General features: G+C 42.2%; 2 protein-coding genes across 3 annotated transcripts in view; both read right to left on the bottom strand.

Moving 5' to 3' along the window:
• HOXA3 (homeobox A3) overlaps nt 1-17,087 on the bottom strand; it is a 53,086-nt gene that overhangs the window by 19,926 nt on the left and 16,073 nt on the right. The window contains exons 1-2 of one of the 2 annotated variants that reach the window (XM_033930776.1): nt 10,569-10,694; nt 9,846-10,015 (exon numbers count right to left, since the gene is read on the bottom strand). The gene's annotated coding sequence lies outside the window, so the exon portion shown is untranslated. Of the gene's footprint in view, nt 1-9,845; nt 10,016-10,568; nt 10,695-17,087 lie in introns of those variants that run through there. The other variant, XM_033930775.1, reaches the window with a different exon arrangement.
• On the bottom strand, nt 11,276-13,295 carry HOXA4 (homeobox A4). The gene is made up of 2 exons (XM_033930786.1): nt 12,603-13,295; nt 11,276-12,219 (listed from the first exon to the last, which is right to left on the bottom strand). Exons 1-2 carry the CDS (start codon nt 13,105-13,107, stop codon nt 11,891-11,893), a joined length of 834 nt encoding a protein of 277 aa, XP_033786677.1. The 5' UTR covers nt 13,108-13,295; the 3' UTR covers nt 11,276-11,890.

The following is a 17,087-nucleotide window of genomic DNA, read 5'->3' as shown; positions in this document are numbered from 1 at the left end:
TTAGTGCACCTTAATAAAAGGAGCCCAGAATATTCTATAGAGATGGAAGAATGAAAAGTAGCTGATTCTAAAGCACAGAGAGGGAAATATCACTGAAAATAATTGGACATTTTTTGAGAATACTTTTTTAAACAATGTTAACGATGTGACTCTGGGATGTTTATGCAAAGGAAATTGTGGTGTACGTCTAGTCCAACTATTAAGTAAGACTAGGCAGTCACCTAGTGCAGTAACTTCAGGGGGGAGGGGGACAGAAAAGAGCAGCTGCAATGAAAATAAAACAAACTGGAGAGCCACACAAACCACAAACTCAAGAAGCTATTAATGCATACTTTTCCCTGAAAGACAAGTGAGCAATTTTCAAATATCACATTTTCTTTTGTGAATATTTAATTTTGCATTGATTTTTATGTTTTTTTAATGTATTTTATAAGCTTTATGTGTTATATGCAAGGGGGCGCTGAAACATTCTCAGCCCAGCCAATCAACTTCCTGAATTCTGAGCACTATTTTGCCACTGTAGCTGAAAAAAGTGTTATCTTATTTCGTTAAGGGCTCCTTTTACTAAGCTGCGCTAGTGGTTTTCGCACACGCTGCAATGCCACGCGCGCTAGATGCCAATGCCTCCATGAAGCTGGCGTTAGTTTTTCCGCATAGCGCAGGGAGCAGCGCGCTCTAAAAACGCTACCGCAGCTTAGTAAAAGGAGCCCTAAGTGTCAATTTGCAGAAAAGAACTTCTCTGTTTTGACAGTTTCAGCTCATTGATTGAACCATATCCACATCATTCTCTTCTTAGTTGGGCTAAGAACTTTTCAACACCCCTCCTAGTACACTGCTTAGAAAGTGAGATCTTGTAATAAATAAATGACTTTTGGAAATTGCCCCTAAGGTATGTGTGTGTGTATGTGCCGGAGAGGGTGGGAGCAGATTAGGGGATCTGGAAGTTAACTGAAGAGGGGGAAAAGTATAAGGCCAAATGTTTGCTTAGAGCACCCAATATCTTTGCACTGGCCCTGGATGTAAGATATATGAGATATATGCTCAAAATGGACTAATCATGATATTATCATGGTGATATTACTCTATGGAAGAATATCAATGCAGATATCTACATGGCATCCAGAAAAACCAGGATCCATTACATAGTTTGAAAATATTTTGCAATTGTTTAATATGACCTTTGAAAATTCATTAGTATAATGGGTAGTTTTCCTTGGTTAATTCATAATTTGTGTTCAAAGTATCCTCCTTCTAGCTCAATGAATTATAGGGCTTCAATAATTAAGAGCTCAAGTGTTTTGGAGCTCCATCGTGCTGAAAAATAAAGTACTCAGAAATGTCTTGAATTTCAAGCAGACATTTCTGCTGCATTAGGACATTTTTGGGTTATTTGGAAAAATGTTAAGGTTTCATTTTTTCCATACACCATGTATTTCTCAGATTTGAAGGTCCATTATCTATACATTAATTTTTTTTTGGGGGGGGGATTACAAAAAAGAATGCAGAAAACATATGATGTCTTCTTACTACTTTTTGAACATAAAAGCCCTTTTTACTGATATACAGTAAGCAGTTATCACATAAATTAGCACATGGCATGGAAGTATAGCCTAGTGGTTGAAGCAAAAGGCTGACAACTAGGCAGTGACATACCAAAGTGGGGCGGGGGGGAGGGGTGGTCCATCCGAGGTGCAGCCCATAAGGGGGTGCTCCAATGACTCCTCTAAGGGTCGACACTGGCATCAAGAACTTCTTCCCGGCAGCAGCAGCAGTGTTCACAATTCACTGCTGTTGTCGTTGTCAGGCCTTCCTTTCTGCCAGGTCCCGCCTACTTCCTGTTTCCATGAAGGCAGGACCCAGCAGGTCCAATGCCAACATGAGCAGTGAATTGTGAATGTTGCTCTGCAGGGTGATAAAGGGAGGGAGAGAGGGGAGAGGGAGAGAAATGCTGTACCCGATTGGGGAAAGGGAGGGAGGGAGAAGGAAGACCAGGGAAGGGAGATGCCAGACCATGGGGAAGGAAGGAAAGGAGATGCCAAGCCATGGAGGGGGAGGAAGAGATGCCACAAAATGGGGGGAAGGGAAGATGACAGAGATACCAGATCAGGGAGAAAGGAGGGAAAGGAAAGAGAGGAGATACCAGAGCATGAAGGGAGAGGTAGAGATGGAAGGGAAGAGAGAGATGCTAGGGCATGGGGGAAGGGAAGGAGATTGAGATGCAAGACCATCGGGAAGGAATGAAGGGAGGGAGGAAAGGAAGAAAAGGAAATGCCAGATCATGGCGGAAGAGGGAATGATGGAAGGAGAAGAGAGATCCCAGGACATGGGAGAAGGGAAGCAGATGACAGACCATGGGGTGAATTAGGGTGGGAAGGAGGGAAAGAAAGGAGAAGGGAGAGATGCCATATCATGGGGAAGGGAGTAGAGCCAGAAAGAGACAAATGGAAAGGACAGAGAAAGAGGGCAAACACTGGGTGGAATGGATAGTGATGAGAAGATGAGGAAAGCAGAAACCAAAGATGACAAAAAGGTAAAAAAAATGTTTTTGTTGCTGTAAATAAAGTAGTATTGTAGCTGTATTGATAAACATTTATAAATAGAAACTGAAAATAAGGTAATCTTTTTATTGGACTAATTTTAATACATTTTGTTACTAACTTTTGAAGACCAAAATCCTCTTCCTCAGGCAATGGCGTACCAAGGAGGGAGGAGAAGCCGGGGGGGGGGGGGAGTCCACCCCGGGTGCAGCTCTTAGGGGGTGCTCTTCTGATCCCTTTTTATATTGGGGGTGTTAAAAAAATGATTGGCCCCGGGTGTCACATACCCTAGGTACGCCACTGCAACCAGGAAAGTCCAAATCAAATCTCACTGCTGCTCCTTGTGATCTTGAGCATTTCCTCAGAGTTCATTTTCCTAAGCTGCAGTAACAAATAGCCTTATGCAGTTTTACCGCATCCTAAGGCCATTTTTACAGCCTTTTAATCTATTATTTTAATTTTTGGATATGTACTAAGGTTAGCATTAGGGCATGGCCATTTTTAAAAAAAATTATGCAGCACTTATTGCCACCTATTTTGTAGGCAGTAAGGCAGTGTTTCCCAACCCTGTCCTGGAGGACCACCAGGCCAAACGGGTTTTCAGGCTAGCCCTAATGAATATGCATGGAGCAGATTTGCATGCCTCTCACTTCCATTTTATGCAAATCTCTCTCATGCATATTCATTAGGGCTAGCCTAAAAACCCGATTGGCCTGGTGGTCCTCCAGGACAGGGTTGGGAACCACTGCAGTAAGGGCTCCTGTTTAATCGGTTTGTGTGCAGTAATGTACATGGTTAGCTCAGGAATGCCCACTCTCTGCCCCTGACACACCCACTCAAAAAAAGCACATTAATAACTCATACATTTCCAAAAACTAATGTGGAATGCATTAGCGTGTCCAGCACTAAGCTTTTTTTTCTGTATTAAGCATATTAACAGATAACGCAGCTTAATAAAAGGGCCCCTTGGATTGTAAGCCCTTCAGGTATAGAGGAATACCTAGTGTACATAATAGAGCACACCTTGAGTTACTCCTGAAAAAAGGTGCAAGATAAATCCCAAAATATTTATTTATTTCTATTTATCTTGCACCTTGATTTATTTCACACCCTGGATTTATCTTGCATGGCTCTGCTAACTGCTATCGTACTGGTATGACATCCCATACTACCTGCATATCTAAGGTGACCATACGTCCTGTTTTGAACGGGACGGTCCCGTTTTCAGACCTCCTGTCCTGTTGTCCCCACAGAAAGCTTCGGGACGCCGAAATGTCCTGTTTTCAGGGACAGCGTCCCGAAGCTGTGCTCGGGAACAACGAGACAGGCAATCACTTCCTGTCCCTCCCTGCTGCAAAAAAAAAAAAAACCTCCCCATCTTTCCCCCTGTCTGCTGCTTTTACTGCCCTGCCGCTACAGCTGCTAAACCCGACAGGAAGTCTTCTTTCCGACATCAATTCTGACGTCGGAGAGGACGTTCTGGGCCAGCCAATCACTGCCTGGCTGGCCCACAATGTCCTCTCCGACGTCAGAATTGACGTCGGAAAGAAGACTTCTTGTCGGGTTTAGCAGCTGTAGCGGCAGGGCAGTAAGAGCAGCAGACAGGGGGAAAGATGGGGAGGCTTTTTTTTTTTTTTTGCGGCAGGAAGGGAAGGAGAGAGGTAGGCAGGCAAGCAGGCTGGCTTTGGCCAGGGAGGGAAGGAGGGAGAGTGGTAGACAGGCAGGAAGCGTGGCTTTGGCCAGGGAGGGAGGGAGAGAGGTAGACAGGCAGGCTGGCTTGGGGGGGGGGGCAAAGAGTGGAAGGCAGTGAGAGGGACATAGGAAGGAGGCACTGGGGGCACTAAAGACATAGGAAGGAGGCACTGGGGGCACTAAAGACATGGGAAGGAGGCACTGGGGGCACTAAAGACATGGGAAGGAGGCACTGGGGGCACTAAAGACATGGGAAGGAGGCACTGGGGGCACTAAAGACATGGGAAGGAGGCACTGGGGGCACTAAAGACATGGGAAGGAGGCACTGGGGGCACTAAAGACATGGGAAGGAGCACTAAGGACTTAGGAAGGAGGCACTGGGGACAATAAAGACATGGGAAGGAGGCACTGGGGGCACTAAAGACATGGGAAGGGGCACTAAGGACTTGGGAAGGAGGCACTGGGGTCACTAATGACATGGGAAGAAGGCACTGGGGGCACTAAAGACATGGGAAGGGGCACTAAGGACTTGGGAAGGAGGCACTGGGGGCACTAAAGACATGGGAAGGAAGTACTGGGGGCACTAAGGACAAGAAGGGGCACTAAGAACATGGGAAGGAGGCACTGGGGGCACTAAAGACATAGGAAGGGGCACTAAGGACACAGGACGGAGGCACTGGGGGCACTAATGACACAGGATGGAAGCACTGGGGGCACTAAGGTCACAGGATGGAGGCACTGGGGGCACTAAGGACACAGGAAGGAGGTACTGGGGGCACTAAGGACATGGGAAGGAGGCTCTGGGGGCACTAAGGACATGGGAAGGAAGGAGGGAGGGAATAGAAAGGGACAATTGTTGGGCCTGAGTGCAGAAAGAAAGATCAAAAGAAAGGATACACAGACAGAATGAAACACAAACAGACTCATGAAATCACAAGACAACAAAGGTAGGAAAAATGATTTTATTTTTAATTTAGTGATCAAAACGTGTCAGTTTTGAGAATTTATATCTGCTGTCTATATTTTGCACTATATTTGTCTATTTTTCTTTAGTTACTGAGGTGACATTGCATATTTGAAAGTCATTTGCCTTGACATCTTTGAAAACCCCCCAAACATATATGATAATTAACATTTTCTCTGCATATAGTGTGCTTTGTAGTTTTTTAAAATTTTATGGTTACCATTATGAATTAATAAGATATGTGTACATGAAAAATGAATGGAAGAAATTGGGGGCGGGATTGGGGGTGGGGCTAGGGCAGGGTTGGGGTGGAGCTAGGGTGGGATTGGGGTGGGGCTGGGGTGGAATTGGGGGCGGGACTGACAATTAATAGATGTCCCCTTTTGATGAAAAAAATAAATGGTCACGCTATGCATATCTTGTTATGAAACAGAAAAGGGCATGGATGACTTACAGATAGCACAGATGTACGTCTAAATAGGAGGTGGTTGGTGCATCTATGATGTCATTATATATACCGCAGTGCTAAAGCATTTTTTTCTCTGTGGCAACTGTAAAGGAAGATGCTGGGAATGATCGCAGCTGTTACCACACAGGCTTTGCATTTTCCATGGTAATTGTGGCACTTACCCCCAAGCTCTGTATTTTGTGTCTTATGTTGTGCATACAATTCAGTGCACACAACTTAATTGTATACGAGCCTAATCAGTGTTGATAAATGGCAATTAATCCCTCATAATTGATGTTAATTAGCACTAACTATAAATTACCAACCAACTTGGTTGACATATTCTCTAAAGTGCTGCATGTCCATTCTAGTGCACAAATCTAAAAAGGGGGTGTGGCTGGAGGAGGAGCATGAATGGATTATGGGCATTCCTAGAATTTGTGCACACTATTACGGAATATGTCCAGTGCATGACAAGTTAGGCACAGGGATTTATTTAGGCCTGGTTTTCCTTGGTGCGCCTAAAAGTTTTGACGTGCATTGGTGCTTAGTATGATTCTATAAAATGTGCTAAGCACTATTCTAATTGCCATCAATTTTTTGGGTGTCATATATACAATATGACCCTTATAGCACAGTATGTGCAAACCATTACTACACTTCAGTGAAAGGACCTTCAGAGAGCCGTCGGTGAAGTGAGTGGTCTGAAGCACATTTAGGGTACTTGGATTGCAAAAGAATTTCAAAACTGGATATGCAAATGTAATCATGTTATTATTGATATATCAAGAGGAATATTGGTAAGCAAGACAATAACATGGTAGTTCTCGATATAACACCTGGATCTGGAATGGCCCAGTTGGACCTAGATACCCCTTCCCCCTTTTTTCTTTACTCTCTCATTACCTCACACCCATCTGCCATCAGCATCATAAAAACATTTGCATACTTTTTCCCAAGAGTGTATTGTAAATCAGCCAACAGACACTTTCAATGGAAAGAAAACCAGGCCACAGCTCTGTTTAATGGAAACACAATTTTATGCAAACAACAACAGAATAACCCCTCCCCAGCTACCAACAAGTGTAACAGAATAACCCAAGTTATAGTTCCCTGACACTTCTGTGTCAGCTAAGGCCTGCTGGTGGCAAGGACCTCCATGCCCCTTTTCTGGGTCACCTGACCCAAATAGCCAACTGCTCTTAGTGCTTACATCCAATTAGCTGCTCATCACCTGATGAGCCCAATACCAGTAGCTCGGGATTACCACTGCTGCAACATTCCAAGCCCCCAGCACTACACCCAACCATCCTCAAATGATTGGGTGGAATGGAGGGAAAGCCATCTCCGAGAAGCAGGGAAGGGTCCCGAGTCTTGGAGATCACAACTTTTATACTCCCTCCCATAACCCCTTACTCTCCAGCTTCTGCCCAATCAAATTGAAGCTACCAGGAAGAAAGAAATATTTCCTTACAGCTTTTCCCCTCCCCTGCCTGCACTACCCACCCCCCCTTTTTCTGCTCTTGCACTGATCATAACATATGGATCTGGAATGGCCCAGTTGTCGCCCAGCCTCCCCCATCACCCCCTTATCTTCTTGTACACCAAACCTTCTCACTTTCCTGTTTATCAAATCTCATATAACCTCAATAATAATGACAACCATAAATAAACCACAGACTCTTTATTGATGGTCATAACCAGGCCGCAGCTTTGTTTATTGGGACAAGTAAATAAGCAATTAACAATTGCTTCACCTCCCGAGCTACAAAAACATTGCAATTTGACAAATCAAAATTATATTCCACCTGACCCCACCATGAGAGCAAGAGTCTAGGGTAATGCTGGTCTACAGGTTTCTTCCTCCCCCCTCCCCCTCAGAGACCAATCTAGCAAGGTCTCGACGGGCGACTCGGGCCATCCAGGTCAGGCTTGGCAAAGATTGCAAGTATGTGAAAGATTTAAGAACTTTAAAAATCATTGTATACTAGACCAGCATTTATTAGTGATTCCACTAAAGTAATTCATTGCATACCATCACATGTAATAAGACTACAATGCTAGCAGTTAAGTCTCATTATAAATATGCTACATGTTTTTTATCCAGTAGACAAATCTAAATACAACTTGCAAGATAAGAACTTGAAATTGATATCTGAATATTATTAGGAGCTTAAAGAATCCTATATCACAGTCCTACCATTTGCAAGCATTAGAATTAGTCAGTCAGAGCCCGATTCATGAAAACCATAAAGGACAGAAATTGAATGGGAGAAACCCTTTGGCAAACCAGGTTTTTATTGGGTATTTCTGAATATATACTGTGGAGCAGTGTACAATTTAGTTTGTATTACTTGTAAAGACCAAATAGGTAAAACAAAAATGTAAACATTAAAGATAAGATGGCATTACACTTGGATATTACCTTGGGAGTATAAGACAGGACAAGAAAACCTGAAAGAAATGTCACTTTTACACTCCTTCTTCTACATCTGGTTACAAAATAATAAAATCTCTTCATCTGTATTTTAGCACACCCAAGTTATCTGTGGCATAGCGAGGGTAGGAGGTGCCCGGGGCAGTGGAGCCCCACACGCACTCCTCTCTACCCTCCCACTCCTTCCACACCACCCCCGCCACACTCATGCCCTCCCTTCCCCACCCCATACCTCTTTAAATCTCCAGCCTGCTGCTCACGTCAGCGTTGGCTTTCCTTCTGATGTCACTTCCTGGCCCCACAACCCGGAAGTGATTTCAGAGGGAGCCAGGCCAGCGCGAGCAACAGGCCAGAATAGTTGCTCGCACTGGCAAAGATTTAAAGAGGCGTGGGGGTGGGGAAGGGAGGGCATGGTATGGGGATGGAGTGGTGCCAGGGTCCTCTCCATGATGACTGGGGTAGTCTGCCCCCTGACCCCTCTTACTATGCCACTGCAGGTTATTACACATAGCTATGGAAACTGTCATATGCGCAACTGTTGTACTGCTAAATGGTATACTTTAGTGATATTTGTTAATACCCTAGAGCGTCACAATCAGATCAGGGTTTCAGGATATCCTCAAGGATGGACATCAGACATGTCTGTATGCATTCTGTTTCTATTGTATGCAAATCTATCTCATGCATATTCATTAGGGACATCCTAAGAACAAGACTAGTTCGTGGTCCAAAGGATTAGAAGTGAATACCACCAGTGTACTATATTGGCCATGGTAGGACTGTTCATATGAAACTTATTAGTTTCTAACTAAATGAGAATACTGATAGGCTCTACAATAAAACTTTATTGAGGATTGGTACTTTTTAATCCTAGTTCATAAGGTGTTATATAATCTTAAAAAGTTCAAGGCCTGATTTTATCTGCAATAGTCTAAAGCAGGGGTCTCAAAGTCCCTCCTTGAGGGCCACAATCCAGTCAGGTTTTCAGGATTTCCCCAATGAATATGCATGAGATCTATGTGCATGCACTGCTTTCAATGCATATTCATTGGGGAAATCCTGAAAACCCGACTGGATTGCGGCCCTCAAGGAGGGACTTTGAGATCCCTGGTCTAAAGTAATGCAGTTTCCTTTTTAGCCCAACTGGATCATAGATATAAAGGTGATCAAACAAATTATAGGTGGAATCATTGGACTACATGTACTGTGCTTTCTTCCCATAGTCACAAAATGGGGATAAATCTTGCTGCATATCTCGACCCACAGACTATTTGTTGAGAACTATGCTACCTTTATTAGGTCAATGCAGAAATGAAAGGAGCTTAGCTTTGCAAAGCTGGCCACAAATGTAATGTTAGTCCAATGAAAAACGTATGACCTACAACAAGTTTGTGGCCTGAGCAGAAACTAAAAATTTGCTCATATCTTCCTGGGAAGGAAAAGAGAACAGACCGTAGATGCCTAGTAGAAGTACAGTTCGATCCAAATACAGAATTGCAGAAAAAGTGTCATTAAAGGTCAAGGGTTTGCGGGTCAGTCTGTACCTCCTAAAAAGAGCATCTAATGGAACAGAAAATGTGCCCTCTAGATGAACTCTTCTGGTTGCCCTAGCAAAGGACAGGCAATGTGGGACTTTAAACAAAGGAAAGGGTTTATCAGCTTACGAAAGATTTTGACATCTGTGTTTTCCATGGACAAGTGGATGGTAACAATAATTTCAATATCAAATTTAATTACAGATAGGAGGATAAACTAGAAAATATTTACCTGGAATGATGAAACGTTATATATTTTACGATCCAGTATGGCACTTCCAGCAACAAATCATATATTTTGAGCAGGCAAACAAAATGCTCTGTATGTATAGGTGACCACATTTTTCCAAGAAAATCCTCTCCCTCTTCACAGACTTTCCAAGAGAATGCCTTTCAGAACTGCTGTTGAATTACAAAGAAGTATTTATTGTAAGAGGTGATTAATGATACTCGGTGAAATTGCTATTATCAAGTTGCTTTAAAATTGTTTTCCTGCAGAATAATATTGTTAACATTAACCTCAACAAAATATGGAATGCTTGACACACTGATTGAACTATTTTATCTATTATAGATATCTAATATATGGTGCAATATTTTGTTTAGAGCGAGCAACTATTTAGTGCATATGAAAGAAAAGGTTAGCATGCTATTTCTGTGTGGGAGAGTCAGAATCAAAATAAACTTATTACAGGATATAAGACAAGTGCTTGCACGGTTAAAATATTATTTTTCAAAGGGTTTTCTACTAAAACAAAGTATCTTCTTTCTAGGATGGCAGAAGTGCTTATGTGTGGGTGATAATGCACTTGATCTGTTTCATTGAGTGTATTTTGTAGACAAGGGGTGAGGCACATTCTTTGCAATCTTGGATGTAATTAGAAGCATTTTGGTGTAAATCAAGGCAATTCCATTGTGGTGTACTTGGACTTGCAGATTTTCTGCAAATCCTTACCTTGCTTTCTGGTGCTGCTTCAAGTATAAATCCTTGAAATCCTACTTATTCATTCTTTGGTACTCTCAAACAGTGCTTGTGATCAGTTTATGCCTACATGGATATATCATATATTTATGACCTTCATCACTGTTAACATTCTGTGAATTAACTTAAGAACTGATCTGTGATGTTATTTTCAGAAAATATTACTCAGAATGGCTCATTCCTAAAATATATTGAAACAACATATTTTGGCAACTAGAATATTCCACAACTCATAGTTAATTGAGGTATAACAGAAACCATATTAATAAACCATCACTGAACCCAAGTGCCATCATATAAAGCCCATTGCTATCTCATGACCTTCAATGAAGACTGGTTTTTATTCGATTACTAAACTGTGAGAGCAGTACACAGATAGATCTGTTTAGGTCTACAGGCTTGCAAACATATATGTACCTTAAGACTGCTACACATAAATAGAGTTTAACTTTGTAATGATTGAGAGAACATAGAAAGCATTTTCTTGCAGACATAGCTAACTAGGACCTAAGGTAATATTTTTTTTTTCAGTTATTGTGGTGAATTCAATGATGCCTAAGCAGAAAGCTCAGGAAACATGAGGGACATGAGTTTGAAATATTTAATTCTACACGGAGTATCAGTCGGCACTTGGCGTTGTACACAATACACCAGAATAAACCACAAATTGCACACGAACCTAATATCCTTTCCTTGTCATTTAATTGATGTCATATATTAAGAAACACTTTCTCAACAATATTTTAAATAAATGAAATACCGAGTAGAAACCAAATTGTCACATATACCACTGTACTACACATTATTCACATCCTGATACATCTAACCTTTTCTTTCAAAAAGAAAGGTGATTTGTTTGTTTTTTAATGCATAAAAATTGTTTGGTTTCTTCTTCGACTGAAATACTTAAAACATCCACTAACATACCATGGAATTGCTCAGCAGAAGCCAATGCCCTGCACAGTGTCTAGGAAGGCTTTCTGAACAATTAACTTATTTTTCCACTTATTTTTACCTTTTTATACAAATTAGTCTTTGTCAGATACATAACCTTGCATTCATTCTTCTGTAAGAATGAAGACATAAATTGTCTGCATAAATATATATATATATATATATGTTAAAAAAGCAGGGAGCCGTATTAATCATTGTCTACACAGAGTAGGCAATAAGATTTGAATCTTGTGTACACCCTTTAATGGGCAGGTCCCTTACTTTTACAGTTTATTTGGTTCAAATAATTACAAAAAGAATAAGTAATAGAAAAAAAAAAAAAACAGAGAGAGAGGAAACAGTTATAATGCTGAGGAGATTGGTGTGGGTGACCCATCTAGGTGTGGGTGGCCCTGTGTTTGAACTTTAGACTGTTGACTGGCAGTGGATGAGTTTGCAGAGCGCATCTTTGTGTTAGGAAGTTTGTGATCTTTCTTCCATTTCATTCTTCTGTTCTGAAACCATATCTTGACCTGACGTTCAGAAAGACAAAGTGTGTGTGCTATCTCAATGCGTCGACGTCTGGTAAGGTAACGGTTAAAATGAAACTCCTTCTCCAGCTCTAAGACTTGTTGTCTGGTGTAGGCAGTTCGAGACCGTTTGGGTTCTCCTCCACTGTAATTGGGACTGACTGAATACAAAAAGCAATTGAATACAAATCATTATATAATAACTTGACATCGTAGCTCAAACAAGTTACAGAACAGAACAGGAAGAAAAAATCACAGGCTATTGACACTACGCAACAACTGAGAGCAATAGAATATGGTGATGGACATTTGGGTTAGAAAAGCTTCAAAGGCGCAGGGGCCGGAGTCACTGGCAGGGCAGTTAAATTTATGGAGGAGTTATAATTGCTGCCCTAGCCGTTTGGCGTTCATAAATCTCCGGAGAAATGATCACAGAGAGACAGGGAGTGGGAACAGGAGAGGCAGACCGATGTCCTTTTAAGTTTCATTATGCAAGCAGGCACTAAGCTCGGCTTAGCGTGGCCTTTCCCGAGTCTAAACTTACCGCTGTTCACGTGGACCTTCTTCATCCAAGGGTAGACCACGGGCTCCTTGCCTTTGAGTCCTGCCAGGTGGGGCTCGGGGACGTCGCTCTCGGCTTCGCAGGCCCGAGGCGTGGCAGGGAGAGGGAGCGGGAGAGGGGTCCGGAGCTCGGGCGGACGCGGTTGCCGGGGGCCGTGGCGCTGGAGCCCGCGCTCGGGCTGGCCGTGCCTCTCCGGCGGAGCCCTGCTTGGCTCCAGGGTTGTTGCCGTGGGGGGCTCCGGAGGTTGCTGCTGCTGCTGCTGCCGGGGCCCGGGAGGCGCATGGTGGTAGCCTCGGTAAACGGCCGGGGGGTAGCCGGAGTGGCTGGTGCCCGCCGGCGGAGGCTGGAAGTCGGGTTCCGCCCGTTGCCTGGCCAAGTAATCTCTGCTGGCAGGCTGCAGGTAGCAGCCGCTCTCCGGGTACTCCTCGCAGGGCGGGAATTTGGGCTCGAGGTAGCTGGAGTTGATCAGAAACGAACTCATGGCCATTAATTTGCCAAGTGCACAAAAAAAGTCCCCCCAATTTGCACCCTTTACTAATTTTTCTCCCGTTTTGGCGTTTTTCTGGTCTCTGCTAGTCCCTCCTCTGCCCTCACTTGTCAAGTGAGCAAACTTAGCAGCCCGCGTGACTGGCCAGGCCAATCCCCTAGCCGCACCCGAGCCCCGGATAAGGAAATGGTAAGGTGATGAATGTTTTGGCAGCCAGCCGCAATTAAAAAAAACACAACAAAACCCCAGAAGAAGCAAAAGCAGCAGCACTCACACACATTGTGTACTTTCTATGTTATTTGAGTTTCGGTTCCAAAACTAGGATGTTAGTTAGAGGAAGCTCCTGATTTTTTTTTTTATCAGGAATATTTTAGCATTTAGAAAAATTATTGGAAACTGAAATACCGTTCAACCAATGCACAAATAATCGAAGCATAGCTGTGGTAAGCGACTCGTGGCATAGGTAAAACCGCAGATCCAATTAAGAATACGATTATGTTACCTGTCATGCAATATATCATAAATTTAAAACTCCGAATAGGATTATTTTTTTTATGGTACTAATACACATAGAGAGAGCTATGTTTTCTCACGATGGCAAATATAATGTTCTGATAAACAATTAATATATGAGGAGCAATTAGATTGGGGGGGAGGGAGAAGAACAGCAAACTACACTAGTTTCTTGAAAATAGGAGAATTATCTCAAGCCCTAAGTGGACTATAAATCCATCTTGGGTTTAACAAAGTCTGTTGTTGGTTTTTAATAGATAGATGAGGGAGCTCTATAGCTCATGGAAAAGAAAAGGCGATGGGATTTGATATACCGCCTTTTTTTCTATGGTAACAATCAAAGCGGTTTACATATTACATATCGGGGCTTATTTTGTACCCGGGACAAGCGACATGCCCAGTTACAAGTTGCTACAATGGGAATCGAGCCTGCTTGCCCTGCGTCTTCCGGTCACTGCACTAACCAATAGCCTTCTGCAATATTGTTGGTTTGGGATGGTTTGTTCAAAGATGGTGGCGATTTAGTTTATTTCCAGCTCCTGTAGAAAATATGCAAGTGACTAAAGCTGGGTAGAGATTTGTTGATGAAACACATTAAACTAGTATCACTGGTTGTTTACAATAAAGTATTGCTTAACCTCATTGAATTCCTGTCAAGTATTATTCCTGGTTTATTTTTGAATAATTTTCATCTATTTAGAATAACGGGTACTTGAATACCATCTATAATATAATCCATCCTGAGCGTGCCTTTACCATCCTTAACCGCAGGATTGTTCATTTGCCTTGCTGTGTGATGCAGAACTTGTCCAGATCACCATATTTCTACTAGGTTTCAAGAAAACCTTATATGGAGGCAGATCCTATCCTATCCTAATTGATAAGGCTAGTGAAAAGGGAGAACAATTAAAAAAATTAAAAAAAATCCGGACACAGCCCAAACCCGTGGTTGTTTGCTCGCTCTCTCTCTCTTTTTAACATTCATAAGTAGACGAGACAGTGGTTTACTGTGTTAAAGAAATATTTCTGCTTTACTGTAATTTTTTAAAAGGGAATGTACTACTTAAAAAAAAATTTTCATAAGGTGCGGATAGAAATATGGGCAAAAGCAGGAATCCTTACATAAACAAGTAAAAGAGTAAAGGAAAAAGAAAAGGCCTATTTTTTTTTTTTAAGGTGTGGTTTTGGGGGGGATTTTTTTTGGGGGGCGGGTTTCAGAGATTCAAAACAACTAATACCGCTAAGCGTTCCCAAAGGTGCCCCTGAAATTACTAGAAATTATACTTACAATGGATGATTACTTCACAGGTATGTATGCATATATCACTATGCCTTAAGCATAGTGATATACTTGTGTCAAGCTCTCGTCCAAAGAAAAGCACATTCAAAATATACCTGAAAGGTTGCCTGTGCAAATCGCATTAATCTCAGTGATCTTCTCCGAGGTCTGTTTGCATATGTCATTGCTGCATGTAAAATCATTATTGATTCATTAACTTTGCACCCTGATCTCATTTTAATACGTTAAAAGGGAGTTAATGCAGACCTGTACATCTGTGCCTGTACTGTAAACTGGTTAGAGGAGAGTCTGGCGGGTCTGTTGGTGAAGAGGTTCTGGGCAGGCTCTCCAAAGGCCTGCTACGTGTCTCCGTGCTTTTTGTTCTCATGAGCAAGAATTAAGCGCCTTAGACCGCATGTGTTATCTCACACAACGGCATCAAGACATGTTGCACCGCAAGATTTATGGCTAGGTCTCACTTATAATAGTTTGCGTTCCTCCTCTGACACCACAGCAACCTCTCAGCACAAAATCCATAATTTAATGTACAGCAAAAAATAGACTCTGCTATTGTCAGAAGAATTTTAATTCGGCATTGGCCTATCTGAGCCAATACACCACTGAAAGTTTACCAGCTGAAACTGTCCAAAGATGGATTGCGGCTCACTGAAATGATGGCGTTGTCAGAAAAGTAGCTAATTTTCAAGAACCTATTAGAGTCCAAATCATGTGGACCCGGTTAGTAAAAATAGCATCTCCCTTTCCCCCGAGAACCATAAGCACCTATGTACCAGTCTCCACTTGGATGGATGAAATTAAATTTCAAGGCGAAACTAAGAAATAATTTAGGACAACGTTTCAACGCTTGCCCTGCACCAAACCACACCAGTGGGAAAAAGATTAAAGGCAGGAGCGGTTTGCAGGGTCCTTGGAACCCAGTTATAAGTGCTTCGAGGATATCTGAAACAGTTTCTCCTCCTTGAATGCCATCCCAAGCCAAGCTGCAACGTGACCGTGAAGTGACACCGTGGGCTTTCTCTTTCTTATTAATCTTACACATTGACAGTCTTTGTTAAATAACAAGGCGTGCCCGTTCACCAGGCGACATTTTCATATTTGGTAGACGCGGTGACCTGAAATTCACCTCGGCATTGGACTTAGTTTTCCTAAAAGGTCTAACTCTATACAGTGTCTTTTAGACAGCAGGGCGCTTTGCCCAGGTCACAACGTGAGAGAAAATTAAGAGGAGGAAATCGAAGAAAAAAAAAAATGTAAGCGTTACCGACCATATAAACTGCAATTATTTTCTTTTTCTCGTCCAAAAGCACGCCTAAGACACCTTAATCATTTGGCTCTTTTAAGAAGTGGTGTGTAGGGCTCTGATCTGTTTCTGTCCATTGTGTTCTCTGTTCTAGAAAGACACAACTATGCCTCACTGCTAGCTGAGAAATCAAATCTTTCTCGGGCCAACCAAGAAGAGAATGAGGTGGATAGGGTTCAATCAATGATCTGAAACAATGTAAAAGAAAAAAAAACACACCAGAATTTCGTTTCTGCAAATTGGCACTTAAGGAAATAAGATAACACTCTTTTCAGCTTCAGTGGCTTAATAACCCTCAGAATTTAGGAAGTTTGTTGGTTGGGCTGAGAACTTTACACACACACACACACACACACACACACACACACACACACTCACACACACACACACATACACACACACACATACACATTCACGCACTCACACTCACACACATTCTCTCTCTCTCTTTCTCTCTGAAGTTCCACTCTTTCCACCCTTCCCTGTAACTCTCCTCACAGATGTTATTAAGCAGTCCAACTTGTCAGTTTCCTAAAAGCATAGCAAAGGGCTGATCAAATAATTTATCCTGTTTCTTTGTTTTGTTCTTCATCTTCATACTATATATTTACACTTAATACACAATAGCCTCACACCCAGTGATTTGGTTTAAATGAATTTGAAATGAGGGTACACTTGGTAACTGCTATCCTGTTCATATCAGAGCAGCGCTTTATTTTTTTCTATTTATTTGTCCATTGCCAGCTTAGGTAGAAAATATTTTTTTTTTCTCCACTAATTGTATTTACCTTTCTGTTAATTCAAACCTGAATCTGAGTATGTGATAACCACTCTTATAAATCGGATGGTTTTTAATCATTTGAATTT

This window comes from Geotrypetes seraphini, chromosome 2 (genome assembly GCF_902459505.1).
Source record: "Geotrypetes seraphini chromosome 2, aGeoSer1.1, whole genome shotgun sequence".
Lineage (NCBI taxonomy): Eukaryota > Metazoa > Chordata > Amphibia > Gymnophiona > Dermophiidae > Geotrypetes > Geotrypetes seraphini.
Note: the sequence above shows the minus strand (reverse complement) of the source record. Positions and strands in the feature narration are given on the sequence as shown.

Excerpts from the sequence above, each read along its gene's own strand:
- HOXA4 (XM_033930786.1), bottom strand. The coding sequence starts at position 13,107 with ATGGCCATGAGTTCGTTTCTGATCAACTCCAGCTACCTCGAGCCCAAA. Across the intron at positions 12,220-12,602 it reads GAAGGTCCACGTGAACAGCG|TCAGTCCCAATTACAGTGGA; the intron begins GTAAGTTTAGAC and ends TTTTGTATTCAG.